This window comes from Temnothorax nylanderi, unplaced genomic scaffold (assembly GCF_030848795.1).
Source record: "Temnothorax nylanderi isolate EJ_2023f unplaced genomic scaffold, tnyl_v1.0 TNYL_tig0536_pilon, whole genome shotgun sequence".
Taxonomy (NCBI): domain Eukaryota; kingdom Metazoa; phylum Arthropoda; class Insecta; order Hymenoptera; family Formicidae; genus Temnothorax; species Temnothorax nylanderi.
This window is the reverse complement of record NW_027249598.1, coordinates 77,501-101,999: the sequence shown is the minus strand read 5'-3', so window position 1 is coordinate 101,999 and position 24,499 is coordinate 77,501. Positions and strand designations below refer to the sequence as shown.

The window sequence follows — 24,499 nt, the reverse complement described above, 5'->3', positions numbered from 1 at the left end:
ACGGGCTTTCAGAGGAGATTTCTCGGCGACTCGTTCGACCGGAGGGGTTCGTGAGACGTCTCGTGAATCACGATTCACTTCTCGTCACGCTCGATTTTGAGTATCTTTCTTTCCTGTTTTACTTCGTCGTGGGGAAAAGTGAAGTATGGGACGAAAGTGCGAAGAGTTCTTCGCACCCTCGGTTTCTTCTTCTTCTGTGTATTCGATTATATTTTCGTTCACGTCGACGATTCGAAAGTTTCGCAAGCATTTACTTTCTCTATCTTATAATTCTTTTTTTTTTTATATTATACAGAGACCACCGAAAAAACTATATAATAATGGTAAAAAAATTCTTTTTGATAATTCTTGATATTAAATATTTAGACATGCAAATATTTAAAATGCAAATAAATTTGATCAATTAAAATTCACCTGAAATTAAATTTGCACTTGTAAACTTAGTTTGCAAGAATCGTTTATCTTTAACTGCAATTTGCGTTTTTTAACTTGTGTAAAAGATAGATAGAAAATACTGTTTTGTCATTATACAAAATTTTTCAGGGTACCTTGTATAAGACGAATTATTAATTTTTTAATTATTCAAAAAGTCTAATTGACGACAAGATAACGGAATGTAAATTACTGAAATTTTTGCGAGAATTTTGGGCAAAAATCGTCGACGATCACGTTGCATATATGCGTATATGTGTGTCTATATATTTGTAGATCGCGGCTCGGGGGAAACTTACGTCGAAGATCTCGAAACCGGCGATATCCAGTACACCGATGAAGTGCTGCCTCTTCTGCTTGGTGTCCAGGGTCTCGTTACACTTCTTCACCAGCCACTTGAACACCCTGTCGAACATCGCCTTCGACATGGCGCCCACGGAATAGGATACTTGATCCTTGTTACGACCCTGGGTGACGAACTCGTTACCGACCTTGATCCTTGGCTTCAGCAAGTTCTTGTAAAGATCGGCACAGTCGCAGCCAAGCAGTTTAGCCACGCGCTCACCTTCCTGAAGTGCGAAACATGATTATTTTTTTTTTCGCAACGATTATTTCTTCTCATTACGCCAAAAGAACAACGAAATGACGATAGCGTTTTGACGAAAATATATTTCAATGCCTGTAACTTTTGACTGAAGAAAAACACATATTTCAGTATATACTATAAAAAAAAAGAAATGTTGGAATATCTATAATTGTGTGAAAATGTAGTTTGGGAAAATCGATTACGCGCCCGTATACATGTTTTGATTTTTTCTGCTTAAAGCATCGAGAAGAGAATCCCAAAAAATGTTTAGAAACGTTCTAAATTACAGAAATTGTTTTAGAATCTTTCTTGGGATAAAAACGGTATATTTAGGAATTTGAGGAAAAATGACTTCGTGGCTCTACAGGGTGTTGGTTTGGATTAGTCTTCTTAATTAGAAAATTACTTTCTATAAAAAGAAGAACAAAAATAAATAAAAACCTATTAAATCGTTATATTAATGATAATTATGGTCTCTAGTAGTTCAAATAGTTCTCCAGTAATACAAAGGTACGTACTTCAGTGCCATCAGCTTCAGCCTGTTCCTCACGACCCCTTTGCTTGAATTTCATGCCACCCATGTGCATGACGGCCGCGGTGATCTTGTAGATGTTATCCTTCTCTTCCTGTGTGAAGCCCAGCACGTCGAAAGCTTGCTGTTATCGAAAAAAAGCCCCGTTAAACCGTCGTCTTGCCGATGTTCTCGCGTCAGAGATTGTTCTAATTACGAGGAGTTGATTCGCGAAAGACGTTATAAATTTTTCAGACATATTTTACACGTCTTTTGTCGTTTAGAATTCTGTGTCAAAATTTTATCAGAGACGAAAAACCGATACATTTATTGGCGAATTCAGAGATCCTGGGATATAATTAATAATACTTTATAATTGTTCATTTGCGATTCAAATTCAGAAAAGGGATCATCAGAAAAAAAAACGACGATCCCTAATCACTCCTCTGATGATTCTCCTTATCAATTTCGATAAACTTACACGTACGAGCGAGGATTAGTGGAAGAACAAGGACAACACAAACGCTCCCAAGCACAATAAACTATCAATATAACTTATGTTATAAATCGTTCGGCTATGTGCGTGGAAGCTGTATAAGAAAGAAAAGAGAAAGAGAAAGAGAAAGAAAGTCAGCGTGGCGTAAAGCTCGGTTTTACCACAGTGTCAATTAAAATTAATTATTTTACGAGCGATTGAATAACTTATTTTTGTAAAAAAAAAAAAAAAAAAAAATTCTGACAAATTGTATAAGAATGTTTCCAAAACTTTCTCTAATTTTGTAACTTTATTTTTTTAAGCTCTTGAATTTGACGACTATCAATTATTACAATCGTAGATCAATTAATTCTTAACTAATTGAACCAGGATTAAAATTAATCGATCGTAAAAATTCAACTTTAATCGCGAATCAATCGCTTCCTCGTTTGTTTCCAGTTGTATAATTCTGAAAGAAAGTCGACTGATGTTGGTGAAACCGACCAGAAGCGAAGCTCGTTTTTGCAGCAATAGCCGAAAAGCGGAAGCGAAGCTCGTGTTACATGGCGATAGCTTCTTTTCTTTAAGCTCCGGGTGTCAACGCGAATTAACACCGTCTACGTAATCTCTCAAGATCACGAAGTGCTAGAAAAAGAGTAAGAAGAAGAAGAAGAAAATACGAAGAAGAAGACAAAATTGCGAGCTTGATCTCTAGATCGCGCTCGTCGCAAACTGCCTTCTTTGTGGTAAAGAAGTTTTCAGGGTCAGCCTGAACGATTCCTCGCGATCTTGGTTCCAACCCCCTCGTTCCTTTGAGGGGCAGCTTGGATCTTCTTCACGAAATTCAACGTCGCACTCGATCGATGAAGAAACGCTTGCTCGACCTGCGTCTCTGATCAAATCTATCAAAGTTCAACTTCAACCTCTGTGAGAACGGAACTTCTCACAAGAGCAGTAACTACTGTAGAAAGGGAAGGGACGGAGGAGTCAACTACTACGGAGTTGCAAACTACTGGGCCATGATATTTGAAATAATGCTGAATCTCTGATCGAAATCGAGATGGAAGAGAACTTCTTTTGAGATTTCTTAAATTGCTCCAAGTTAAATAACTGGAGTAGGGTAACAAAGGGGGGGGGGAGAGGCAATACTACTACCAAAAGAGAACTCGAAAATATTGTACATAGTAGTTGCGCAGAAATCGATAATGCAACAACAATCCATCTATAAAAATTTGATTACATACATACGTAATATGTAATTTAATTTTATATTTTTAATTTCAAATTTCTAAATAACATTAAAACTCTGTTTACAAAAATTATTAATATAAAGAACGTGTAATAAAATTAAAGTTAAGTTAAGTAACGTTTATACGAGAGATACTAATTTTGTGTTAAAAATATAACATCAATTTCATCGAATTTTTAGACTTGTTTAAGTATCCAAATCAATTAATAAATTAAAATAAATATTTCCAATCTGTTTACTTTGATATTTATGCATCAAAAAATAAAAGATAAAAAAAATCAAAAACAATATTAAACATTAAATTAAGGTTAAATATATTAAATTAATGTTATTAATTATTATATCATTATATATCCAACGATTAAATTTATTTTTAAGAACAATCTAATTTAAAAACAATTAAATAATTTAAAAAAATATTGAACCTTAAAAAAACTAATAATCTTACAGTAATTTCTAAAAATATATTGTTGCTCATTATCGTTCGTATTTGTATAAACCAATATCTGGGGCAGAAAAACAACAACGACGTCAATCTTCAAAAAGTCATTTATCTTTTCAATACTAACAAATCCTAATCGTTTTATTATTAAGTTTCATTATGACTATTATTTTTTGATCTATTAATTAAATATTCAGACATCTTGATCGACGTCGCTGAGTAAATGAATGGATTTATATATTCATATGATCTCTAAAGATACAGGATCGAACTTTTGCAGGGGCGAAAGAGAGGCATCTTTTTTACAACCAGGGTGATATCTAAGGACTTACGTCCGTCAGCACACATTCCTCGCCATCGTCGACGTTGGGGATCGTGATTTTTCCTTGGGACACGTTGTAATAGTCGTATATGTTGTTGGACAAGTAACACATCTCTGTGAAGCATTTCGGAAAATAAAATTGCAGTTTAAGAATTTGTTTCAGTCTTAATTTCGTTTCTGAGAATCCTTGCAATCTGGTTCTCGATCCATCCTTGGTCAATCAGCGGTCGTCGACTTGCAACGCCAAGAGTTGATCGTCAACTCAATTGTGCTGTCAATTTCTGAGACTCAAAGATCCATCGCGAGAGAAAAGCCTTCGACTATATCTTCTCCAAAAAGATTCTTAAAGATTTAAGTCTTGGATTTTTATATATTTAATAACACAACATATTTTCTAGAGAAATGTTTATTTTCTCGAATAACGATAGCTCTTTTAAAAAGTTTGGATAATAATTTAGAAGAAATAATTCTCTCATGATTTTATAATAAAAAACTTTCTTATTTAACATTATTCCAAATTTAAAAAATATATCTCTCGCTTTTGTTATTAAGAAGTTATAGCTTTGGGGTTTAAAGAATTCTTGGAATTTTTCCATTTAACAAAAAAGATCTTTTTGAACGACGATTGAGTCTCGAAAGAGCGGAAAAAGACGAAGAGATTGCTACGACATTTGCGAGCGCGCTTTTTCAACAGCCTGGCATATACGGGTCGGGCGGTAATTGTGAGATGGGCGTATCGGGGAGCGGGTAAACGGGGGCGATAAGTTCCTTGGAAGAGAACATTTCTTCAGTGTGAGAAAGTCTCGCGCTCCCAATCTCCCCGCGCCCCGATTGCGGCGGCAGGCAGCTATCGCAGGCGGGGGGCGAGGGGGGTGGCGAATCCTCAGCCAAACTGCAGCATCACCTTGCTCGTTCCATGATACGGAAAGCAGACAAATAATTTTTATCTACATAAGCTACACTGAAGTTTAAAATTAAGCTATCCGAATAAAAGAAATAAATGTTTAATTATTTTTAAATACTGCAGCTTTGTAAATTAATTATGTAACAATTAAAATAATCGACTTTAATTGTTTTTGAACAGTATAATCACAGTTATCTCTTTCTCTCACTAAGATTTTTAATATATTTCTTCGGCAATAAGAAATGGATCTAATACGAATTAATATTGTTAAACAATTTCATAAGAAATCACAAGGGAGTCTGAATTTCGCCGAGGCTCGAAGACACCCTGGGGCTGGACTTACGTCCGTTGCTTCCATATCTTCGCCGTCGTTGACTCCCGGAATTCTGGTTTTACCCTGGCTAATGTACCAGTAGTCGCCGATTCGGTTGCTCAGCATGGTCATTTCTGTATTAGTTCGTTCATTTTTCTCTATCGACGCTCGATTTCATGATCGGCAAGCGAGCGATCGTGACCATCGTCGACATTCTAAGTCTAATTCTAAGTTTTGATTTTCGTAAATTATTACGAAATAAGTAGCGAATAATTTTACTAACGATTGAATCGGTCAATAATTACTTATAGAAACAACAGATAGAATTAATTTTGATACTTTGGGTCGAAAAGTGACTTGTGTCGTCGATGCTCGCAACAGAAAAAAACAATAGCAAGTTATTGGCGGCGAGTACTCGCTGAAAAAAAATGATAGTGCGATAGAGAAGAAGAGAAGAGAAAAAAAAGACAGAGAAAAGAAGGTGAGAAGTTATAGTGATATACAGATGTCCGCATATGATGCTGTAAGAATATGTCCGGTTAATCACGTGGCGCATTGAAGAGCTGCAATGAAAAGAGCGAAGAGAAAGAGACAGAGACAGAAAGAGAGAAAGAGAGGGAGAGAAACATTGAAAAAAGTACAGATAGCACGTAAGAAGAGATAATAGCACAGATAAACATCTTTGTGTAACAAAATACAGGATATGTAAGTAGAAGCCGACACAAAAATTCAAAGTGTACGGAAAAGGATCGTCACTCGGCGTAGTATTCAATGAGCGATGACACTTTTCCGGAAGCGGTCGCTATACGGGAAGGCGACAATTACGTACACAGAGGAGCTAGTGCTTAGAGAATTGGACCAGCGAGCTTCAAAAAGAGAGATTTGTGTGCAAGTGAAACTGACGTAACTATACCAATTTCAGAAACAGACATGATTAACATATAAATAAATAACATAAGAAACTGTCTTCTTTTACAGAAGAGCATGAGAAATCTGATAAAATACAACGACACGTAAAAAAAATGTAAAGATATTATTAAGAATGTGTTAAATAATTCTTTATAAAGAATATAAAAAGTCTAAACAAAAAGTGAGAACTTTTAAAAATCCATTAAATTCCTCTTATCTCAAAGGAATATCTTTTGCTGGCGCGATCACTGACGCCGGCTGGTCCAGGTCGTTGCACTTACATCGGTAACCAAAAGCTCTTCGCCGTCATCGAGGCCGGGAATCGTCGTCTTGCCTTGCGATACAAAGTAGTAGTCGGTGATCTTGTTGGACAGCAGACACATCTCTACAGGGTGACCGGATAGAAAGAAAGAAAACATGCGGGTGGTTAAAACAATCGATGGCGGGCCATGTTTCCTGGTGGCTTTCCATCGTACTACCTAAAGGGGGGTCGTATCTACAAGGGTATCTATGAACCTTTGCGAGTCCGCGGGTTCTCTCTGTGTCAAATTGAAGGAAACACTGCTGGGGAGGAGGCAACATCAAAGAGGTGCCACCTGTGGTCATCAGGGGTTCATCAGCTCGACGAAGAAACTATCAAAATGCCTGCGTCCTCTTCAAACAATGTTACTTTTTTCTTTTCTTATTTATATGTATATATATATATTTATTTATTTACATTATGAATTCATACTGCGATATTCTAATAATAAAATCAATTGAATTTAGATCAAAAAGAACTTTTTTAGAACTTTCAAAGTCTGCCTTTATTTCTAATTATACATTTCTGAAAAATATTCTGTTCTAAATTCCTCGTCAATTTTTTTATAAACAGTTTCCATGTTTTTGTAATATTTCTTTATGAGTGTACTTTATCGGATTTTCAGGAAATAAAATTTTCTGAAATTTGGAAACCAGTTTTGAAATAGTTTCTTCGTCCACGATGTCAACGTTTGGTACTCAGAATACTACATTAAAAATACGTTTCTACGGTATAGCTCTGCAAAATACCGCTACTCCTTTTGCGGATTACGCCTTGCTAGGAGGATAAAATTATATACAATAGGTCTCAGCTCTTTCTCTCACGCCGGAGAGATCTACTATATTACTGTACACGCTATTCTACGAGAGATACGTGCCTATTGTCGAATTTCTATTTTAGAATAATAATTCTGTTCCATCTTTCTTCGGAGAAAATAAAGCCAAGTAATCTTAAATAAAACTTATTTCAATCAAATACGGATTTCTTCAATTTACTCTAGGTTTAATTTTCTTCAGCAACATTAGATTTTAATTTAATTATATCTAATCTAATTTTTTAAAAATTATATCTAATTTAAAATTAGAAAACTCTAATTTAAAAAATTGAATTTATTTCAAAATTATAAATTCCTCGATTTGAAATCTTCTTTTATCGATTAGAATTTTAGCAAGCTTGTCAAAATCTTGCACATTTCTTTACTTCGAAGCTATTCATGAAACCAAGTGTGATTAGATTTTTTTTCCATTAAAAATTATTAATAAAAATTGACGTCAACAGTAAACGCAATATAAAACTACCAGTGAATGTTAAATCACATTATCCAAAATCCGATCGAGAAACTCGACCTCGATAGACACGTTTCTCCCACAATACCCCGTTCTGAAGGCGTTATGTATTGCCCGCTACAATTCCTCCAGGCAACGTGATATACAGTTAATCCAAGAAAACCGCCAACTGTAGCCAGCAACCGAGTCTAAGGTTTCATACAAGGATAGTAAAGGTAAACACGAGAATCCTGCGATAATCGTCATCGTCAGGTCCTTACGTCGGTCAGCAGACACTCCTCGCCGTCGTCGACGTTCGGGATCGTTGTCTTGCCCTGAGATACGAAGTAGTAATCCTGGATGTTGTTCGATAGGAGACACATGTCTGCGTGGAATGAGGATAATTCGACAGTGAGAAACTTTGCTGACGCGCGGGAGGAAATAGGGCGACCCTCCGGGCGATTACACCCCCAGATCATTCACACGCGAAACCTTTCTTATCTTCTAGGCTCCGCAGCACCTGTCTCATCTTCTCGATCTGATCTCGTTATCAGCGAGAATATTCGCGAACGCTCCGGAAAATAATCGCTACCTCGAGAAAATTAATGTATTATTTCTGCCTGGAGGATGGTTAATCATATAAATATATACTACATTTAATCTAGCAAAAACAATTCATTTTTTTATTGATAATATTGTTGTTTTACTATTGATATTGCACAATATGTGCAATTTCTCATGTATAAATAATTGTGTTAATCTTTTCATTTTTCTCGAGGTAGCAATAATTTGTCAATTATGATCCTAGGACGAGAATATAATCGATGCGCGAAACCTGTTTGGATTTAATTTTCTTTCTCGCGGAATATTAATGATCTTACCCTTCAGTCCCTTGACTGATCCGGACATTATCTGATAGAAGATGTGGTAAGAACGCTCGAGGGTTTGTTGAGAGATGACACGAGCCTTCTCCAGCAGATCTATGGAAAGAAGGACATTATTTTAAATATATACTTTACATGAAGAAGCATAATATATTTTACGTCTGTAGAAAAAGTTCTACAAAAAGATTCACAAATATCTACAAAAAAAAAAGAATATATAATATCCATTTCTTGTAAAGATATGAAAAGAGCAAATTTTAATTAAGACTGTAATAATTAAAAAATCAGTTTTGCATACAAGTAGTTTTTTAAATAAAAACTAATGGTGCTTGTTGATAATTGAATGAAATAATTTCTTCTTTACAGCGAAGAAATAATCGTGCGAAAAAAGACGTCGTCGCGCATACATTGTCGTTTATAGCGCAAAGATTGAGCAAGAGAATCACGACGATGACGCGAGCGGATTTTAAGCCAAACGGTACGAAATGGAGCGATCGCAAAAATAACCGGGCGCAATTGAAGAACGGCGGACGGTGTAAATCGCGAATCGACGCCAACTGCGCCTCTCGGAGGCGCGCGTTTGTGTCGCGACGATAATAAACGCGTTCGCCTTCCGTCACCTTGACGTGACTACTAAAACGCCGGACGTGATTAATTGCGTAAAATTAACAACGTGCGTGACGATTTCTTTTTCCGGGATATGAGTCGACGTCGCTTCGAAAATATGTCGGGTGAAATACTCACATGTCTCGATATCGGCACCGGCCAGCTTTCCGGAAGGACCGAAGTGAATACGGATAAATTTACCCTGTTCGAGATGAAACGGAAGCACAATTAATCCATCTGATTAAACGAGCGTCTTTTGACTATTATAAGCTTTCGGACACGGTCGACGATCTGTCGTCGTAAACAACATTTCTTATTTCTAACCGAGTGCTCCTACTTTCTTGGATTGAAATAGATGCGACAAAAAAACTGGTATAACAAAATTAAAATAATAGTATCAAAATAATAAAATAGTAATTGCATGATTATACAATTATAATAACATATTAATTTATATAGTAATTTTTATATTAATATATAAATTACTTTAATATAATTATAAATTAAGGGATCCACAATAATTTCGCAACTAGCTGTTTTCTATTTCGTTTAGGTTTCCTGAATCGTTATTGGACTTCCCCGCAATCATTTATCTCGACCAAATATAGTAATGGCTATTTTATCCTATTGAACGCTTCGTATATGAAGCGCGTTAAAATAGAAACACTTACGAAACGAGAGGAGTTATCGTTACGGACAGTCTTGGCGTTACCAAAGGCCTCCAGGACAGGGTTGGTCTGGACGACCTGATCCTCCAGAGAGCCCTTCTTCTTACTTCCTGTGTCATCCTTTTCTTTTTTGGTCGAGGCGCCGACGGTGGCAAAGTACGCGATTACCTTCTTCGTATTCTCAGTCTTTCCGGCACCAGACTCACCGGTGATCAACATAGACTGGTTCTCGCTGTCTGTCGGGAATGAGAGATGCACAGATTTCACATAAAATGACATGAAAATCAACAAAAAATCGTGTCTCTTACAAATCAATATCTTCTCTAAAAAAAAAAAGAACATGACTGCTCTATGTAATAATCCATTTAATTAAGACAAATTAATGTAGTTGAATTGTTATTAGGATAATCAAATTAAATGTTTAGATTTTTTCGGAAGTAAACAATTTTTCTCAATGGTATTGTAATGTTGCATTGTAATTAATACTGTTTCATAATTATGGCTTTTTACGTACTGGTGAGCATGTTGACGTAGGCTCCATCAGAAATGGCGAAAATGTGCGGCGGCACCTCGCTACGCCTCTTGCCGCGGTACAGTTTGGCGCATCTATGGGTGTACACGGGGAATCTTTTGTAGGGATTAATAGCCACGCAGAACAGGCCGGAATAGGTCTGCAAAGGTAAACGATTTAAAGATCATTTAAAGATCGATCGAGTCGAGGCTTCGAGTAACGTTCCGTGGCTCGGCCGGTCTTTGCGGTTCGCCAGGACGAAACATTTCTCGGTTCTCGGTTTTCGTGCGATCTGTCTCGTTGGACGAGATCCAATGATAACGTGCACAAGAAATCGCAGACAGATTCCAGTTATTCGAGCTTCCTGAACTCGATAAAGAGGATTATATATATCACGCACAATCAACGTGACTTACGAATACAATATGAAAGGGTGAAATTTAAATGTTATAGACTTCTAATTATGATTCCTTTAATTATAACGAATATAATGAATTATAATGAATAAAATAAAATCATAGATTTTTTTATAGTTTTGAATATTATAATTCTAGAGAAAACTCTTTTCTCCAATTAAATCGTATAATATTATATGATATATGAAATTATTCGTAATAACATAATTGGAATTTTATCTCAAATTTCAAATAGCTGAAATTTGTCTGTAAAATACATCGTTGATAGTGCCTGATTATTTCTTTGTCCAAACTTCCACAAAAATTATTATATATAAATCGATATTATTTATAAAGCTCATAAAATTTTTTTAAGTGCAAAAGAAAATTAGCAAATATAATTTAATTCTATTTACTGTAACTCATTATACAAATATTAATTCGTTACTTTAATATAACGAAATAATCCAGCAATATCGACGACATCGGCTGTATTTCGATATTCACTGCCAGTATTGAAAGTCTATAGTTTACATCACGTATATTATAGATTTTTAGTACTGGCAGTGAATATCGAAACGTAGCCATCGACTAAACGTACATATATGTATATAAACACAAAGAAAACAGAAGTTGAATGCCGATGCAGAAACAGCCCGTCTCCCATCGTGATGGATGCGACTCGTGTCTCGAAACGAGAGTATCCTTCGGGATCTCCACTTTGTGAGCACTGAACACGTGGATTCTGGAGCGCACTCAATTAAATACAATGGACGTAACATTCAGGAAACAAACACAGAATGATTGAAGAAGAATCGATTGCGACATCTTGTGCGAATTAAAACAAAGAGGATGTCGTGGAAATTTGAAACGAAATAATGAGCATTCTGCGGTGAAGGACGAGAAAATGGCAAAGTATAAAATATTTCTTGCTGGACATTTTTCCAACACGAAGTGATCGCTCTCACTGATCGAAAGTTACCAATCCGAAAGGGAAAGGGTAACTTTCGTAAACGTGAAAAAAAATCATAGAACGTCGCGGCACGTCACTGCGCTTTGCGCGACAATTCTCTCATTCTTTTAAAAGTAAAAGGAAAAAAAATCATGCATCTCCAGACAGAAGTCTGGAGTAAATACAAAAGTCAAAGTAATAAAAAAATCAATAAAAACCCAGGAGACGTCGCAGCACGTCATGGTGCTTTGACGACGGCGTCATCCTCTCATTAAAAATGAAAAGAAATAAATACAAAAAAATCATGCGTTCTCTGGTGGCGAAAACACCGAACGGACGAAAGATTCTCGTCTGAACGGGAGAAGGGTCGATAAAAAAAAATGGAGACACCAGGAGACGTCGTAACGGATTGTCCTGCTTTACAACGACGCTCCTGCACAAGATCCGTGCTGGATAACGAACAGAGTGTGAAGTCGAAGGACCCTTCGGGACGTCGCGGGACGCGTCCTGGCGTTTTGAGCGACGAACCGGTCCTTCGAGACACAGGGAAAGTTCTACGGCGGCTCGCAAGTAGAAGAGGGACACTCGAGGCCAGACAAAGCCAGACAAAGCCCTCCTCAAAAGGAGGGTGCGAGCATCTCCCCATTGCGAGCGAAGAGCCTTACGTAGATGAGCTGGGCGTAGTAACGTTGCTTCAAGTTGTGGAGGACCGAAGCATCGTTGAGGTAGGTCAGATTGGACATGTCTTCGGCTTTCTCATACTTAGGCGGGTTCACCTGCTGCAGCAGGTCCTTCTTGAAGTCCTTGGTCTATCGTCGAGCCCCAAAGAGAAAGAAAGAGGCCGTTAGTGGCGTACGGTCACGACAATCGACTTACGTAGATCAGTTTGGCGTAGTAACGCTGCTTCAGATTGTGCAACACCGACGCCTCGTTCAAGTAGGTCAGGTCGGCCATGTCTTCGGCTTTCTCGAATTTCGGCGGGTTCACTTGGGACAGCTGGTCCTTGCGGAACTGTTTCGTCTGCGCGAGCATTTTCTTTTTTTTTTCTCTCCCTCTTTTCTCTTGCCGTCGTTACTTACCAAACGAACGATCATGTTGTCAATCTCTCGGAATTAAAAGCGAGAGATGGAGAACATATTTTGGAACTTGCGTATTATCTTTATTGAAAAGGCGTATTTTGTCTTAAATTTAAAAAATCAAAATATCTAAATCTTATAGATTTACAAAGATAAAAAAGAAGGTTGAATTGAATTGATGAGCAATTATAGAAATTGATAAAATGGAAATGTTTGAAAAACCTTTCCAATACATTAATAAAATAAAACAGTTTTTCCTCCGCCTTCTATATTATTCTTCTATGTATATAATACATTTAATAACTTAATTACATATCAATATATACTCACATTGTATTTAATTTATGATTTAACTATAGGAATAATTAAAATTGGACATATTACTTGTAACTGGAATATTTGCAATAATGCCAAAAGGAAGTTTAAGAATAAAAGCAAACATTTAAAGTGGCGCTTTGTTGAACAGATAAAAAAATAAGTAATTTTTATTAAATTTATGATTGTAATTCAATCGATTTGTTATTTAATTATGACATAAGAAAATAACAAAGTAAAATGATTATCTAACAGCCATATTATTATCACAGATATTTTGAACACAGCTAAATGGAAACATTAAAATGGATTCCGTCTAATTCCTAATGTGTTGATTTTCGTGGGTTATTAGAGTTGGAAAAAAATTATGAAAATGGTTAATTTATATTTGGGAAACTGTGTTAAAAATCTCGATAAGAGGCGGAAAAAGACGCAGAATTTCCCCCCAACGATTCCATTGCGTAAAAAGGTTTTTTGGCAGCGATCAATGACATCTCTATCTTTTCATTTCTCTCTCTCTCTCTCTCTCTCTCTCGCAGCGTTTTTCTCGGACCTCGCGCTCGGTTGCTGTTCTAAATATACATTGACCCGCGTTTCGAGAAGTAGAGTTTCGGCTTATTATTATGCCAGGCGCTAGCGACGGCGATTCTAACAATAGCGTTTGGGCTTACAGTCGTAACGAGGCGACGCGCGTGGTGACACGAGTTTGCTGAACCATTATGTAATCGACGTGCGTTACGCGGGGATACGGATATCGGGGCCGTTTGTTCACGAGTTTGTCTCGGGAGCGAGAATAGCAGAGCGGTACAATAATTACGAACAAAATTATTCACGCGTTTGAAATGTGCTCCGTGGAAAGTTATAATCAATAATGTACAGCGAGGTTTATTTATCCTTCAAACATGGATTGCGAGAGAGAGAGAGAGAGAGAGAGAGAGAGAGAGAGAGAGAGAGAGAGAGAGAGAGAGAGAGAGAGAGAGAGAGAGAGAGAGAGAGAGAGAGAGAGAGAGAGAGAGAGAGAGAGAGAGAGAGAGAGAGAGAGAGAGAGAGAGAGAGAGAGAGAGAGAGGTGAATATAGAAGATAGAGAGTTGAAGATAATAAAATTATATAACTTTATATTACTTCGAAAATGTAGCTCTCATGAAAAGGATGAAATGATATATAAATCTAGCAAATGTTTTATGCATATAATTTTCCCTTTAAAACAATATCACGTAAAGAAAAAAAATTCTGAAAGCATCTAAAAATGCTGGAAATTATTCGATTCGTTAGGTAAGATTATTAGAGTCTGTCCAAAAGTATCAATATGATGTGTGTGAATTTGGTGGGAAATAATCGAGCAGTTTCATATATATTAATCATACGTCTTCCTTTCACTTACTGTTAAAAACTTTATTTCTCGATTTACCTATCGACAAAAAGAAAACTCTCCGAAGAGAGAATTTGCAAGGTGGCATGAATGTAAAATTAATTACGCAAAATTTCAAAGAATTAGGATTTTCCATGTAAAAATTTACAAATTTTTTCAGGAATTTTATCAATCATCGCATTCGCTAACTTTATTAATGTACATCTGAGGCGGGATTCTGTAACTCCTTAACGCCAGTTTCGGTATTCTTGCGCAGCTTTTTTATCATATATAATACCTGCGCAACGATACCGAAACTGTCGTTAAGAAGTTACAAACTCTTGCTACTGCTCGTTCTGCATTTTTATTTTTTATATCTTGAAGCTTCCTACTATTGCCACATGTACCCTTTTTTTGCAAGCGTAATTCCATTCCATTTAGAATTAGATTCCAAAAAGTTAGATCGTTAAAACGAAAATATAATATGTAATTACATTTTGAGTTAAAAATGATCTCGATTGTAAACTCTCTCTTTCTTCCCAAGAAGAACAAAAAGGCCAACCAAGAATTAACGTATATTTGGTCAGTACGACGTTAAATTGACATTATTTTTACTTTTTTGTTCTCCTTAGATCACTACGGTAAGCGAGAAAAAGATTCCAGTGGGAAAACGTGTCGCTTCGAAGACAGGTTGTCGTTATATATTTTCAGAACAGTGGCAGAAAACCGCTCTTTTACGTAATGCACTTTTTGACAGGTCTCAAGCTCGAGAGGGATTTTATTTCCGTCCGAAAAGAAAGCCTACACCTTCGGACGACTGGGTGACAGAAGGTCGTAAGTGCTCGACGTCGTCGTCGTCGTCGTCCTCGCCATCGTCGACGACGACGGCACGACGGCGGCCGCGGCGACTCGCGGTCGGTTTTCTGTTCTCCGAAAATAGATCGTTTCAGCGAGATCCCCGTATATATATATATATACCTCTCCCTTCTTTTTATATATATAGAAGCCAGCGAATCCCCTCTCTTCCTCTCTTTTTCTGTCTCTCTCTCTCTCTCTCTCTCTCTCTCTCTCTCTCTCTCTCTCTCTCTCTCTCTCTCTCTCTCTCTCTCTCTCTCTCTCTCTTTCTCTCTCCTTCCGTCTCCCTTGGTCGGTCGAGCTGGCTAAAAAATCGCCCAAGCGGAGGGAGGGATCGCGTCTCGATCCTTCCATGGCGATCGATGGAAATCGCCGTGCCGTAAACAGACGTCCTCTTCCGTCGCCCCCTCAGCACCCCAAAAATCATGCGAGCGAACGAATTTATCCGGCGAAATCGGAACGCACTCTCGCCGTTGACGCCTTCTTCTTCGAATGTACGCGAATGTCCCGCGTGAACGCATTTTCGGCGTAATCGCGCTCGCGAAAAGTGTTACGTCACTTTCGGGGTCTAGTTCGAGAGAGCGAGAAAGAGAGAGGCGATGATAGAATGGAATGTAGCGAACAATTTTATCAAGTAATTGATGTCTTTATACTTGTCTCTTTTAGACAATACAGCTTTATTTGGTAATCTGAGTTCATATCTTAGCTGATTTTCTGTTTTTTATGACATCTGTCATGTTATAAAATTTATGTAAAGTCCGAAGAATATGTTAATGCCTAAATAATAATGTAAAATCGCGCATTGAAGTGTTTAGAAATAAATTTCCCGACTAAAGACATTTGTACAGTAGAAAAAGCGCTGTCGGACAGTAGAAAAGGAAGACGTATGGGCAGACCGATGATGCTTTCGATGTGGCACGACTGATCGTTTGTTTGTTAAGTTATGATTATCTGACGTATGTACTATTTAATAAATTATTGTTAGAAAAGATAGAAACAATTGTGTAAAAATAGTAAAGCATCTCTTAAAATTTACCTTTGAAATTCTAGCGTACGTCATATAAAATATCTGAATCGTGCATATAAATAGAAATAGATGATTAATATTATGACTGTGTCGTATTTTCTAATGTAAAATATAAAAAATATAATCTCTGAAATAATTGTTCAATTAAAAATATTAAATCAGGATTAAAGTTAACTAATTAGTATATTATTTTGTGTCTCTATTATATGTGAAATATCTAAAATGTAAAAAAATGATGTCGTGTATCGTTATTTCAATGATGTTGAAGCACTGAGTACAACTCTAGCTTGACAAACAATACCATTTTTTTTGTTGGAGTCTACGATGCAAGCATAATTTCATTCAGAAAAGAGATATTTCAAAGCATTAATATAATTTTAATCGCATCCGGGAATTTCGAGTAAGTTGGTAAATAACTTTTGCTAATCTGACCAAACAAATCTCGGTATCTTTCGTATACTCAGTGTTTAACAAAATCGCGTAGACGTTTTGGATATCTCAAAGAGAAAAATTGCCCGAATAATAGCTGATTTTTTCGATTTTAATTTTCTCTTCTTAGAATCACATACTGTTTAATGTTACACCTGAGCCACATTGTTATTCTCATGAATTTTAATTCTCGCTGTTGCAAAGAGACAGAATAAAATTACTCAAATATAGAGTCCTATCGGGATCGCTTGTCCGCTATTTTCCGAGCAATCTAGTGACTTTTTAGAATAATGGGAATCGGAAGAGCGAGTCACAGGAATGCATTTGTGCAAGGCAAGTATTACACACCTCGCCGCCAGGCAAGCCGACGCTGACGACATCGCCCTTGGTGGCTTTGATCTCGCCGAGGAGGTAGCCCTCCTTCTCGTCGGGCACCCAGCATGCTTTCTTCGCGTCGTAAGGTTTCGTCTGATCGATCCTCTTCTGCTCGAGGGAGACGAAGAGGTATGGGGTCGGATCGGGATCCTCTCCCTCCTGGGGCTTCGGGGCTGGCATCTTCGGTTCTTCTTCTCGGCTCTACTGGCGGTAAACTGATGCCGTAGCACTCACGGGTTTCCTTCTGATGTCTTGCTTCTTCTTCTTCTTCTTCTTCTTCTTCGGTGGGAGGGGAAGACCGTTCCTCTTCTTCCTGTCGTTTGCCTTCGGGGGCTTGTTGTTAATTCGGCGGCGGACGGACTACTTCTGGCGGCACGTTCTGGGCGGCCCTGGGGAACGATCGGTTAGAACATCTCGGCGCACCCGGTTGTCCGGGGTCCACTTCACGAAACTACAGCTGACTATATCAGTTGATTGATGCAAGAAAATGTCACATCTCTTCTATTAATTTTTTTTTTCAATCCTTTTTACGTCTTTCAGAAAGATTTCTCTTCGAATAAAAAGAATTACAGTCAATTATTATCTCGATTAACTGAGATTCTAACATACGCGTAAATCTTATTTTCAATCGAATTTAATAGATACACATTTTTCAAAATAATAATATTAAATAATGGAAAATATTGTATAAACGTTTCAGATCTGATAAAAATTCTCTTCTGTGAATTACATAAGTTCAGAGTTTATTATTTTGCGATAAAAATATTAAAGAAACATGCTTGTTGCGATTTTTCACAATTCTCGATATATGTTTTTAACTGATCTCTAAATTAAAAACATTTGTTTAAATAATATTTATTTAAAACTAAACAAAAATAATAAATATATTATAAAATAAATATAAAAATAGACATCTATTTATATTTCCAAAACTTATTTCTCAAGAAGCTGTTTGTCTCAGCCACTTGTAACTTAAAGTTCGTTCATCGATAAATTTATAAAAAAAGAATTTAATTCCAGGTTAGTCAAAAAAAAGTATCTGTAAAAATTAATAATAACAGAGATCTGACACATTTAATATCTAACAATCGCACATATTTCTCTTATATACCATTACCTAATTAGTTCGTAATATTATTGTTAGAAAATCATTGTCATAAGAGCCGAATGAGAAATCATCAGACATTCATTAGTAAAAAACCTAATATCAAAAACTAAGGCAAATGTTATTAAAATTCACTTCGACTGATATTACAAGTCTCGTAGTTTCGTAAAGTGAAATTTAATGATTTTTAGATTCGTCGCAGACAACCGCCGGCTTTTCTCTTTCCTGATTTCACTGAAATCGTTATAGAAAGACGTCGCAAAGGTAGTAAAGATCCATTTTATCGAACACGCTTCACCTCGAAGCAGGTCGGTCGATGTCGCGATATATCACTGACACTACTACTCGACGCGACGGTTATGCGTGCATCACAAGAGAGGAGTCACGAAGAAGAGTCGAGAGAGTGCGATGGGGTTGCATAATCAGATAAGAATACAAAATGGAACAGGCACGAAGCGGCACTGGTGATCGGACCAAAAAGAGCGACGTATCGCGTTACAAGAAGTCCGATATTTTCGTTTCTTCAAACAAGCGTACACGAAACATGAAGAATACGCGAAGGCATCCGCGCGTGAGTTTATTAGGGCTTAATGAATATTGGGAAAGCATGCGGACTTTAAGTAATAAAAAAAATGAAACATAGAAACGTGAATCATGGAGAATAGTACTGGCGAGGAAGGAAACGACAGAGAAAAAGAAGGAAAACATTAAAGTTTAAATTCGAAATTATCAATTTTTTCTTATCCAACAGATAAAAATTTCACTAATACGTGAAAAATCTACTGGAGAAATCTGCAATTTTTTTGAAAATAAATTTTCTAAGCAGAAATAGTTCACGTAGAAAAAAACTGATCTCATTCTTCAGCCCTTTAAACGATAACAGTCGAATTAATTTCTCTCTAAATAATAAAAATTGTTTTTCCGATTTCTTGATAAAGTTTTCATCAAAATAACTCATTAATTATATAAAAAAATTATGATATCTCTGTTCAACCACAAGGTACAACGGAGAATTTTATAATTTTGCTCTATTATTAAATCAAACCAAAAAACTTTAAAGTTCTACTAACAGTAGAATTTTTATTTTTTTATAGTTTTACTCTATCGTTAAATCAAAGTAAAAAAAACTAAAGTTTTACTTCGCTTTCCTGTTAAATAAAAACAAAAAAAAAAAAACTTTAAAGTTCTACTAACAGTGGAATTTTTTTTTATTTTTAGAACTAAGAAAGCAAATCGGTTTTTAATAAGCAGATTTAATTTAATTGACTGTTATCTAATAATTGTTTAAATATTGATATAGTACTGTAAACCATGAATAAATATAGAAGAAAAATAAGTAAAATTGAAAAAAAAACAGCGTAAACAAGAATAAGTTTTCACTCGTTTAAAACAAATTGGAGGCGAATGCTGGGGAGATATCCTATCAAACTTGATGACGTCGCACAATGGTATTCCTGGTGTTTGCACCATGTTGGCTCAATCGAAAGAATAACCTTCCGATCGGAAGTCGGTCGACTTCCCGATCGACACCGGGAACTCGAACTCGCTTTTCTTTTCAATCCGATCGGATCGGAGCAGAAAGGTAGGTCCGGGGATGAAAAAGGACAAGAGGAAGAGATAAAAAGAAGCAACACTGTGTCCGCACACCGTTATCGGGGGGCCGTAAGCACACACAGATAAAAAAAGCTTTTCTAATTGTAAGATATTTCCGGCACAGTCCTCCCGGTCGCACCTCGTCGGACTCTCACACGAGTACTTCACCAAGAGTCGACGAAGGTCGAAGGTCACTCCCTCGGAAGATCACCGGGACCCGGATCGCCAACCGGTACTACCACTTTTCCGCCCACCTGGCGTCCTCCTCCCCCGATCTCTTCGGCACACAGACACACACGCGATCCTCTCGTAGAAGAGGAGGAGCACGACCATCCGAACTCGGTCCTCTCGCGAGTTTCTTGCGGTCTCAAGCCTCACCCTTAAATCCGCTCCTTATCACCGGTACCGTGTGACACACGTGTATGTGTGGATTTGTCGGCGTGTCGGCTGCTGGTTTCTCTGTGAGTGAGCGCGGCGGGATAAGTGTGCGAGCTCCGGTGGATGATGCGGTGTCGTGACGACGACGCTTGGACCCGCGGTTACACCCCGTTTATTACTCCGATACGCGAAAGAACCCACTTCCTTTCTCCTCGCTGTATTTTCGCGTTTCTTTCTCGTCTTCTGTCGATCGAGAGGAAAGAGAAGAGGAAGAAAAGAGAACAAAAAAAATAATAGAAGCCGGCGGCGTCGCGACGCGACGCGACGTGGTACACTTACGTTAGAGAGCCGTTCTGTCGGGGAAACGAGCGGGGGCTCCCAATATAAGCGCGTGCAACGTGATCCTAGAGTGTAACGCCGCGGTCGATTGGCCGGACGGTCCGACGAATCGCATATCGCGTTACTTCCACGGCCAATCTACCTTTTTAGGCGGACGATGATACCAAGAACGCGGCGCGACAAGGGGGGTGGCCGCGACGCCGGCGAGTGAGATGAAAATAGACGTTGGAGCGAGACGCCGCGCCGCTGTCCGGTCCCCCTCTCTCGGCCATCCCTCTGGGTTGGTACCCCGGGCTGCCCCCAGCCATGGCGACCGCCGCGGACCTCGAAATGGAAGAAAGAGGTGGCGGAATTTCGGAGGGTGCGCTCGCTTCTTCGCTTCGCTCGGCTCTCTCTCTCTCTCTCTCTCTTCGGCTCCTCCATCGCTCTTGGTGGTCGTCGAGGAGAGAGAGAGAGAGAGAGAGAGAGAGAGAGAGAGAGAGAGAGAGAGAGAGAGAGAGAGAGAGAGAGAGAGAGAGAGAGAGAGAGGACAGGAGGAGGAAGGGAAAGAGGCGCGCACCACGTGGAGGGCGCACGTGGACGCGAGCATCACTCGGGGTGCGCGCCGATGAACGATGATTCGCTCGTGATCCGTTACGTCAAAACGGATCGGACAGTCAGTCGGTCGGGATAGATGATCGATGGATATCCTTTTTTTTTCTTTTTTCGTTGTACTCCGACCAACCTTGCGTGTTCGACCGATGTCGATAATTTTTTACCAAACTCCCGCGTAAACGTCTCTTCTTTCGATTCCTTGCACGATTTTAGTGTGGACCGGTGCTACATTTTTTAAATTTAAATTATCATTTTTCTCCTTGGACGATTTGAGACTTCAAAAGAATATCCTGCGTTTTGCCAATAAGCTATTGAGATTAAAATAATTGTTTAATATTTCCTAAAATGATTATATATATAGACAAATAATTTTTTTGTTTATTCTGGTTCTCTCTCTCTCTCTCTCTCTCTCTCTTATTTTTTTGTGTGTTATTTTCAAATACTTTAGAATATTCCGTTTTATATTTGTATAACTTGGAAAATTTTTTAAAACTGTTATCAAATAAATAAAATAAGACATACGTTAGAATATTAAATGATAATCGTAGTTCGCATATTTTTCAACAAATTTAACATAAATAAAATAAAGTTCAAAACTTTGCCTTTATTTTTTCTAAATGTAAGAAAAAATTTTTTAATTTTCTCTTTATCGCGGTTCTAATTTCTTTTTTTTACGAAAAATCGCTGGTGAACTATATTGTAGACATTTGATTGATATCCGGACACGAATATCCGCGAAGAGAATGCGCGGAACCACAAGAAAGATTGTAAAAAAAGATCGCGAGGTATCTAAGACTTGGGCGCCTATATAGCATTTTTGTACATATATGTATATGCGATCAACGGGTTAAACGACGAAGCTACTTCTCTCTTCAAGTAGACCGAGTGGAGAGCGCGAACGAACGCGAACGAACGCGCTAGCTTCAATGAACATGGCATGGATGACTCGCCGCGAGTATGAACGAGCCCAGATTTATACGATCGACGAATGTTTCTATCTCTTTTCGGGTTACATCAAAGGGAACGCGATCGCTACAAGCGCTCGTTGAATCTGTAAATGTTCGTTCGTAGTCGTTTGTTCTTACTAATTTGATCTGTAGTCCCTTCAAGCGGGCTTCAGAACGTAAACGAATTCGTACACGCGCAGTGGTCGCGGCGGGCCTTGGCGTTTTCCACACGTAAAACCGCCGCGGAAATAATATTTACGTTTGCCAGGCAGCGCTATAAACCGAATTCCATGCCGTCATCGTCCCGATCGACATGATGCGCCCAAGTGCATCGAAATAGACGCCAATCGAAAGACGTATACGGCAAAGCAGTATAAACAGATTCTTATCGACGTCAGCGAGAAAATATTATTGTGACATTTATGAAATCCAAGAAACGTATAAGGTAAGATAAAAGATTGTTTTATGATTATCTTTTTAAATAAAGTTTTTTCTGTTACAATGTTAATAGTAAAATAATGTTAATTAACATATTATTTCAGAGATGTTAAATTTCGATATTTGTGCACAAGAGCAAAAAGAAACTTTTAAAAAGTACTTTTTCTTTATTTTATAAAGATAGTTCCAAAATTTTGTTTTTTTATTCTAATAATTAGAAGAAAATAGTCATAATCAACATAATCACCGAAAAGGATTTTCCAATCTTTTATTTTTATAATCTTCCCAATCTTTTATAATTTTATATTAACCGTAAAGTATATATAATTTCAAATTTTATAAATTAGCTAATATAATTCTAGCATAATATCCTAATTTTTCAGAGTGTATTCTGACGCAAATTGCAGCGTTTCTCTCTGCATCCATATGATCGCAAGATGCAACGACGCGCGACGGTTCAATGCAGTGCAGCAATTTTCTCGCGGAGAAATTGGATCTCTTCCAGTCCTCATTAATGACGAGAAGAAAACGCGCGGAGGACGATGATTCTTGATCCGATGCGTCGTTACGACATACGTCGTAAGGTCGATTGAGAAACTAATGAGTCCTGTCTTCCGTCAACCGGACGTGATAATCGATGAGAGTGGATAAAACATAAAATGCAGATTTGTGTTTGTAGAACATAAAATTCCATTCGAATAGCTCGATGTCAGAAGGTTGAAAGTCCGTAACTTTATAAATTCGAGAAATTAAAAACAATTGTTTTATTCGAAAATAAAAAGATCTTTTTTGTGTGTGGAAACAAATTTAATTCAAATAAAAATGATTAAATGTACAAATAAATATATGTAAAACTAATTATATGAAATATTTTTTCGAAATTTTATTTAATTTTGCGCGAACATTTTTTATTTGTTATCTTTGTAGTTAAATTTTTTTATAAAAGAAGAAAGAAAAAAGAATAAACAAAAAAATAGTAAAATTGACACACACGTATTTTTTCATATAAAATAAATATATATATTCACATTATTTACAAAAATTTAACTTATATATTTTAACTTATTCTTAATACCAGATATATTTTTATTAATAATATATATTTGTTTTTCGATACCAGATATATTTCCATTTGCGATATCTTTTTCTATCCGGGAGATCCGCGAGTTTTCATTCATACGGCGCTTATCTAACGCTTAAGGCCCGATTGCTCGCTCAATAATTACGTAAAATCATTACGGGCGATCGCGCGTCATTAGAACGCTCTTATTCCACGGGCGTGGGTGACCGACGTCGGCATGCCAGGAGAGCCACGATAGTTACGATCAGACAGTCGCGGTGCGTGCCAAACATGTGCACTAAGCGAGGCTATAGGCGAAAAGAGCGGAGCCTCTGAATCATTTAAAATCTTAAAGCCCATCCCCGTCTCCCTTTAATCCCCTTGTTGTCGCATATGACTTATCTCACGATGAGTGTAAAATTAGCGGATGAAAGATAGGACAGGAATTTAAGTGAGAGACATACGCCGTTACGTGTACTCTCAGAGGCGGAAATTTAGCTTCGTAAATTATAAAGAAATATAAATTATAAAAGAAATGTATGGAATATTTGTAAGGCTACTAATTATTTCTCTTTAATTTTATTTTCTCTCTCATCAATTCTATAATTCTGTATTATTTTTAATATTTGACCATTTATAAAATTAAATTTGTCTTTATAATACACATGTACATTTTTACGTTGAGTATTTTAAATTTTGTAATTAATTTTATTCTATTTTATATATGCTTCTTTCAATTCTATTTTATTTTATGAATTTGTTTCCATGTGTCGCCAATGATTTCCTAAGATTCAAGTAACCTGATTTGCTTTAACTGGAGCACGGTCGTTTTTTTTTTAAATTTAATTTTAACTATTTTTTCTAAATCGGACCTTGAAATTCGGAAGTCAGAGG

The 24,499-nt window shown here is 37.3% G+C and overlaps 1 protein-coding gene and 1 long non-coding RNA gene across 16 annotated transcripts in view; one reads left to right on the top strand and one right to left on the bottom strand.

Moving 5' to 3' along the window:
- LOC139783738 (myosin heavy chain, muscle-like) overlaps positions 1-20,700 on the bottom strand; it is a 36,428-nt gene extending 15,728 nt beyond the window's left edge. For 3 of the 15 annotated variants that reach the window (XM_071722876.1, XM_071722873.1, XM_071722875.1), the window contains exons 1-10: positions 20,228-20,472; positions 17,125-17,540; positions 12,391-12,534; positions 10,382-10,538; positions 9,871-10,103; positions 9,338-9,401; positions 8,591-8,689; positions 6,425-6,528; positions 1,537-1,674; positions 732-1,001 (exon numbers count right to left, since the gene is read on the bottom strand). In XM_071722876.1, coding sequence (XP_071578977.1) covers positions 732-1,001; positions 1,537-1,674; positions 6,425-6,528; positions 8,591-8,689; positions 9,338-9,401; positions 9,871-10,103; positions 10,382-10,538; positions 12,391-12,534; positions 17,125-17,331 — 1,416 coding nt within the window. In that variant the 5' untranslated portion in view covers positions 17,332-17,540; positions 20,228-20,472. Of the gene's footprint in view, positions 1-731; positions 1,002-1,536; positions 1,675-4,027; positions 4,132-6,424; positions 6,529-7,990; positions 8,095-8,590; positions 8,690-9,337; positions 9,402-9,870; positions 10,104-10,381; positions 10,539-12,390; positions 12,535-12,601; positions 12,746-17,124; positions 17,541-20,227; positions 20,479-20,566 lie in introns of those variants that run through there. The other 12 variants (XM_071722886.1, XM_071722887.1, XM_071722883.1 and 9 more) reach the window with 10 other exon arrangements.
- A 1,694-nt stretch (positions 20,701-22,394) lies between these two features.
- LOC139783731 (uncharacterized) lies at positions 22,395-23,326 on the top strand. The gene is made up of 2 exons (XR_011721360.1): positions 22,395-22,552; positions 22,929-23,326. It is a non-coding gene; the product is annotated as an uncharacterized lncRNA (long non-coding RNA).
- The last annotated feature ends 1,173 nt before the right edge of the window (positions 23,327-24,499 follow it).